At 42.9% G+C, this 7,224-nt stretch overlaps 1 protein-coding gene across 4 annotated transcripts in view; it reads left to right on the top strand.

Annotated features, from left to right (window-relative positions):
- The first annotated feature begins 324 nt into the window (after positions 1-324).
- Positions 325-7,224, top strand: part of TPP2 (tripeptidyl peptidase 2) — a 58,636-nt gene continuing 51,736 nt past the window's right edge. For all 4 annotated transcript variants that reach the window (XM_069802368.1, XM_069802367.1, XM_069802370.1 and 1 more), the window contains exons 1-2: positions 325-516; positions 6,981-7,109. In XM_069802368.1, coding sequence (XP_069658469.1) covers positions 355-516; positions 6,981-7,109 — 291 coding nt within the window. In that variant the 5' untranslated portion in view covers positions 325-354. The remainder of the gene's footprint in view (positions 517-6,980; positions 7,110-7,224) is intronic.

Raw genomic sequence — 7,224 nt, 5'->3', positions numbered from 1 at the left:
CCGCGGGGAAGCCGTGATGGAAGGCGGCCTCCGACGCCTGCCCACCCGCCCGGGCCCGCCACGGCCCCGCCGCGGCCGCCATGGCCACCCGGCTCCCCCCCGCCCCGGCTTCCGGCGCGTGGCACACGCCGCTCCTCTGATTGACTGCCTCCACCGCGAATCCCCGCCAGCTCCGGCGCGAAGCGCCAGCCCACCGCGGCGTCCTATTGGTCGGTTTAGCCGCGGGCCGCCGGAGGGTGCGATTCCCCGGGGAGGCGGTGGGGCCGGCACGGCGCATGCGCCTCCCCTTGGCCTCGCCCCGTTCCGCTCCCCCCTCGGCCGCCGGCCGCGCTCCGTCGTTCGCCCCCTTCCGTCATGGCGGCCGCCGCTGAGGAGCCGTTCCCTTTCCACGGCCTCCTGCCCAAGAAGGAGACCGGCGCCGCCGCCTTCCTCGCCCGCTTCCCGGACTTCGACGGGCGGGGGGTACTGCTGGCTGTGCTGGACACCGGCGTAGACCCGGGGGCGCCGGGCATGCAGGTAACGGGCGGTGCGGAGGAGCCGCCTCAGCGGCGGCCCTGAGTCACGGCGACGGGGCGGCCCTCGGGGGGACGGACGGGGCCGGGGGCCTTCGTCCGGGAGCTGCCGCGGCCCGAGGCTCCTGGAGGGCTGTCGTGGGGACCGGCCGTTGTTTGTGTGCTCGGTCGCTTACCCTTCCCGCTCGCCTGGGCTCCGGTACGGGAGGGCTGAGGGACCCCGGGGTGGGTTGGGGCTGGGGGGTCGGCTGGGGTCGCTTGGGGTGTTTGTGTGAGGATCCTGCTTTTAAGCCGTTCGCGGGGGTTTCGCGGTACTTAGGTCTGGTCTTGGGTGTCTTCTCTCACGTAGAACTCGTTCTAAGAGAATACTTTGTGTTTTCGTTAAGCCTTAGCGTCGCCTCAGCGGCCGGTGGCTTGAGGCTACGAACAGCCGCTTAGGTCTTTTACATGGGAAGCGTGTTTCTGGCAAAATTTGCATACCTCTCTTTCTCGGTGTATTTTTTCGCGCCTCCTATTACAGTAACAATCTGTATCAAATTCGGTTCTGCCGGCTTTTTTTTGGATCTGCTAGCTTTGTAGCTCGGATCGCATAGCGACTGCCGTTAGCGTTGTAGCTGAGATCGCATAGCGATTGCCGTTAGGATCTCGGCTTCGGTTTTGTAAATCTCTCTGTATGCGATTTTAGTTTTGGCGTTTCTCAGCACTTATTTCTTTTAACTCTTGTCTCTTAACATTTCTTTATCGTGTAAGTTTGTGTGTGGCCTTTTATGTCACTACTGCTTCCAGTTTCTTGTCAACATATTTTCTCTGAGATGTGGCAAAGGAAGCCTTGAGAAATGATTCAGAGAGCTGTATGCAACTCGCTTGGATACTGCATCCTTTATTTTTTTAACTAAGCGGGACCTCTGTTGGTTTCTGCCCTTTCTTTGGCACAGGCATAGATTTTGCTCTGAAGCGACCTACCTCAGGGACCTAACCCTGGCAGATCTTTAGTTCAGTGTTCTGAAATGACTCCTTACGGGGGTTCAGGTAAGTGAAAGGGTGAATGAAGAGGACAGGTAGGGTGGAAGGAGGGACTGGACAGCTGTAACTTCGATTGATTTAAGCTGGAGTGAAATGGGTGCTTTTGGCAAAAGGGTGTGGGTAAGTGGAATAGTAATTAGGAAGCTTAAAGAAAGCTAGCCAAAAAGCAAACAAGGTAATACCATGGGCAGACCAGATAGTAGTAAAAGACAATTACAGAGATGTGAGTATAAATGGGATATGCATAGTTCTGAAGTTTCACGTACGAAAGCAAAAGACCTAAATCTCTGGAGGCTATAAATGAGGAGTGGTCAACCAGGAAAAAAAAAAAAAAAAGCATGAGTTTATGGGCAGTAGAGGGAAGCTTTGTTCTGAGATAGGTAACCCAATGCTTATAAGGGGTGATAAGGGATGCTTATGAACCCTCAGGATCTCAGTGTTGACGGTACCGGTTTTCTTTAACCTGTTCTCTTTATGTGGAGGATAAAATTTTAGGTAGTGAAGTAAAAGATTTGTAGAGAACATTGGGGGGAGAATTCATCTTGCAATGGGTGAGAGCAAGTTTGCAGGGGTGTTAGAGAAACACATAAAGAAGCTGTGTGCTCTTTTCATGCTGCCCACTTAATACACCTGACTTGAGCTACTTGCTAAACTACAGAATGGGGAGGCTTATTGCACAGGGAATTATAAAGGAGAGGTAGGCAATGCACAGTCTGTAGAATAGCTTTGTGTTTTTGCAGCAAGAGGGTGGCCTCACTCTGTGGAGTACCGGGCATTTTACGTTTTACCTCCATGGAATAAGACAGTGTCCTGGGCACAGACAGCGTAGCTGTACTGTGACAAGTAGTTTCTAACCTTGGGACAGCGTTGTTGGGGTTTTTTGGGGGTTTTGGTTTTTGTTTTTTTAATGCCCCTGCCTTCTCTGCTGCTGCTTTTTCTTACTTTCAGTCTTATTGTTAGTTCTTGGCCTGGCATGGAGTTAGAACTATGATAATTGAGTTAGTTGCTAAGAGGGAAGAGAAGACATTTTATGTAGCAAGGTTAATAGGCAGGTATTACAACTTTGAGTTCAAGCTAATGTCAATAGTGATTACAGGCCGAAATGAGCTACGTTGTTGTGAATATAGTGGGGTTTTTAGTCAAAACAAAGCAGTTCATGTTTTGCTGCTCCCTAGTGTCTCATTCCTGGGTAGGGTTCCTTTGCTTGTTGATGTTATACTTTGTGGTTTGTAAACACTGATACCATACATTTTTTGCCATACCATTACTTGCTGAGAGACAAAAAGATTTGGGGACAGAGTATAACAGGGAAGTACCATTATGTTTATATTCTTCCCAGGACACTTGCTGCTATAGAGAGAATAGTTACTGGGCTTAAACCTTCTTACATCAATTTCATTTTTCTATTGGTTGGCTTGCTTTGCCACACAAAATGTTAACCTAACTTGTACTTACTTTCCTTTATGAATTTTTTTGTAACCAGTGCCCTCTAGGGAACTCTTTTCACCTTGTCTTCCATTGCTTTACACTCCACCTGTTGATGCCAGCTGTAAATGTAAAGTTTGGTTTGTCTGCTTCTTTCCTGCTAGTTTTTTTTCCCCTCTCAGCCCTCTTTGTAGAATCTATTTCCTGTTGTTATCTGCTGAATCATGGCTTGTAATTCCTCATTAAGGCACAGCAGGTGATGAAATTTTAGGTGGGCAGATAAGGTATGTTTAATGGAGCGTTATGGCTGTGTATGTATAGTCTTTGTTCAAACCTACCCTATCCTTTCCCTGTTGCTGTTGTCACTTCTTGTTATGTTTCAGGATAGACAAGTCAGTTCATCTGCTTCTCGAAGTTTTCCTTTTGTGAAGTGCCTGTTTGAATTATTTGCTAAAATTAGATTGTACTTTTATGAGATGACCTTTTAGCAGTAGTAGCTAGTTTGGCTTGACTTGCTTTTCAGCACTGAGTTAAAAAAAAAAAATTGGTTGAAAATTATTTTATTTGTGATGATGATCAGCTGTCCCGTGACCAAAGTGCTGAAGAACTTGTTCAACTCTTGTTGCTGCAATAGCTGTCAGCTGGAATCAGTAACATTGTATGGTCTGGGAAAAAACATGCTCAAATGCACCTGGCTTTGCCTTTTAGTTTGGGATTGTCACAGGTACTGGTGCTTCTCTACTTCTATTATACTGATCAGCTGCCATGATTATGCAGATAGATTATTTGTCATGTGCTCAACTTACTAATGTATACAAAGTCAGAGCTGACACGAAAGTATGTTTTTTTAAACTTCAAACTAAAATGTATAAACAACAAAATAATTTTCAGTTATAAACTAGCAGATGGTTTTATTTGTTTTTTCAAATGGCTGTAGGCAAACCAGGATATTAAAGGTAGGATTGGGGATTTTGTTAGAAATATGCAATTAAAAATATTTTATAGTGTAAAAGTTCTTCATTTTTTGAATTTTAATACGAAAAGTACTAAAATGTACCTTCTGTCTGTAATAAATTCTTCTAGATTTTTCTGTTCACGCAAGGGAATTGATCAAGTTCACTTGATTTTTTTTTTTATTGTTGTTATTTTTTCCCCAGAATTACAAGACTTGAAAAGGAAAACCCAGTTGAACTCTTGAGTTTCACTCTAGCATTACTACTGGTGGGCAGTATGCCAAACAACAGTTCATGTCAGCAGAAGAAGCCATATCAGTTACTTGCACTAAATGACTGTGAACCGTCTGGATGGCTGCTTTTAGGAATTGAACCTTGGACCTTTGTACCTGAAACTCTTGAGTTTCTTGTGTCTGGCTGAAAGACTCTGATTTGTTGATTCTAATTGTACAAACTCATATGTGTGTGTGGATCTCCTATTCAACTAGGAGGCAGAGCGCCGTATAGTGCAGGAGTTGCACATTGTCTTCCTGGCTAGGAAACAACTTTTAAAACTACCCAAGCTTACTACGGCATAAATCTGTGTTGTGGCCACCTGTTGCAGCATAACTTCTCTAGTTCAAACAAGTCACCTTGGATTACATTTTCATTCTTGTTTTCTTGCGCTTCACAGCGTGATCACTGAATAATTCACTTTGATTAGAGGCATATTGAAAAATGTCCGGTTCTGATAATCTCAGGTTTGGTTTGCAGTTGCTTTATTATTGGAGCAGCTCTTGACTTTTCTGCAAGTGGTGACTGGCATTTGAAGGCATTAATTATAAACGCTAGAAAATTACATGGTTTGAGTGCCTATGCATTGTGTTTCCCAGGAAAATTTTCACTACCATGTAAATGTTGTTCAGTAGATGTTTTACCAGGTTAAGGTGCTTTAACAACTTTCTTAGCATGAATTTCTATGAACAGAGTAACAGGGTTGGTTTCTGTAAGGGAAGTTCTTGCTTAGCAAGCCTCTTGAAAAGCAACATTTGTTACCTTCTGGGAAATGAAATGAATGTCCTTTTTATGTTTGCTGTGGGTTTGGGATTTTGGGGTTTGGTTCTTTTTTTTTTTTTCCAGCTGTTTAAACCTGATTTTATTGGGGGGGAAGGTTGGTTGTTGTTTTTCTGTCTGTTTGGGAGGGGGGGTTGTTGAGTTTTTTTGTTTGGTTGGTTTAGGGGTTTCGGGGGAGGGGGGTGTTGTGTGTTGTTTCTGTTGGTTTGTTTTTTGTTGATGTTTTTTAAACCATGAGAATTTGAGACCTTGGAAGTGTTTATCCTTATTTGTTGAGGTGCGATAAAAGCTTGAGCTTTGTTGTATATTTGGCAGCAATAGAGTGACTTTAATGAAACAGCTTGATCATAGTGTTAACTTTCAGCAGCTGAATTCACAGTTCCAGAGCATGATTTGAGCAAAACTACCTGCCATATATGTTATGTCTAGCATCAAAATAATTGATAGAGAATAAAGGCTACAATACCAAATATTTAAATGGTAGAAAACAGCAAATGTTGCTGCTTTTCTGAACAAGAAGCTTTTTTCACTTTCAGTGTAGTTAGTGTATAGGAGATGTTGGGAAGATTATTGATTTATTTTTTCTTTTTTTAAATCCATCTTTAATGTAGAACTATAAAAATAGGTGCATATGGCCAATTCATAGAATCAAAGAATGGTTTGGGTTGGAAGGGACCTTTAAAGGTCATCTAGTCCAACCCTCCTGCAATGAGCAGGGACATCTTCAACTCGATCAGGTTGCTCGGAGAGCCGCGTCCAACCTGACCCTGAATGTTTCCAGGGATGGGGCACCTACCACCTCTCTGGGCAACCTGTTCCAGCATTTCACCACCCTCATCATAAAAAATTTCTTCCTAATATCTAGTCTGAATCTATGCTCTTTTAGTTTAAAACCATTACCCCTTGTCCTATCACAAGAGGCCCTATTAAAAAGTCCCTCCCTGTCTTTCTTATAAGCCCCCTTTAGGTATTGTAATAAGGTCTCCCTGGAACCATCTCCTCTCCAGGCTGAACAACCCCAACTCTCTGAGTCTCTCTTTGTAGACGAGGTGTTCCACCCCTCTGAATTCATATTGCCCTTCAAGCAAATACTACTGTATATGGAGTATAGTTTATTTGCTGAATAAACTCATACAATACCTACTAGATGAAGCATGGCATTACAAGAAGTTAACATTGAATATTTTTGCTAAATGTTTAAAAAAATAATCTTAATCATACTCATGGTAACTGTAGAAGGTTCCTCTAGGTGAAAGGAGCTTTGGGTAGGTTAGTGGTTTCTTTTTTGATGTTGTTCAGTTGCCTGCAACTACTGTAAAGTCCATCAGGGCTAGTTTTAATTTAATTTGAGGAGGCTTTAAATTTATGCTTGTAAACTCAAGCATACTTTAAGCTCTCTTTCTCCTCACCCTGGTAAAAATACTCCTTATACAGTATTAGGTGTATATAGCCATAGCTCCTAACACTTCAGATTGATTAAAACATGAAGCAGAATCCTTGAAACAGGAAAAGTAGGATGATGGTAACTTGTGTTCGTTTCAGGTTTAAGCTCAGTTAAGAGATGCAAGCTTGTGAGCATATGTACCTCAGCACCTTTCCTTTTGTTAGAGTTATGCACTTGTTACTGTAACATTTGGCCAGAATGGTGGGATGGAAGCAATGCAGCAAATCATTTGAACATCAGTAGTAGTTTTTGCAAATGGATTTGCAAATTTAGACTTGGTTTTAAATTGAAGTGCCTGTGCTTTATTGATACAATGTTTTTACTTGTTTCTCTTCTAACTCCTTTTTAGAAGAGAGTGAGTGAGTTTGTATAAACCAGAAAGATGGACACATTGCTCTTAGTTCATTGAAGATTTAACTAATTTCAAGTTGGTTTTATGTCCTTCAGTTAAAGGTTGGGTGCTTAAGAAAGTTAGTTGATATTTTTATTAACAAAAATGAAAAATTTCCTGGTTTGTATACTAAAGGATAATCAACTACACTTCCAGTTTTTCTGTGCTTGTATTTTCAGATTACAACTGATGGGAAACCCAAGATAATTGATATAATTGATACAACAGGCAGTGGTGATGTAACTACGTGTACCATTGTAGAACCTAAAGATGGGGAAATTACCGGTCTTTCTGGAAGAACTTTAAAGGTGAGTGGTGGTACAGACCACTGGGCATCTTTTTCTCTCTTTCTTATTTAACAACAAATTTAGCACCTGTTTTGGTTTCTGCAGAACTTTTAACCAGATCTTATCCAAAACTAAT

This window comes from Haliaeetus albicilla, chromosome 15 (genome assembly GCF_947461875.1).
Source record: "Haliaeetus albicilla chromosome 15, bHalAlb1.1, whole genome shotgun sequence".
NCBI classification, from domain to species: Eukaryota; Metazoa; Chordata; class Aves; order Accipitriformes; family Accipitridae; genus Haliaeetus; species Haliaeetus albicilla.
The sequence above is the reverse complement of the archived record's forward strand: the minus strand, read 5'-3'. Positions and strand labels throughout refer to the sequence as shown.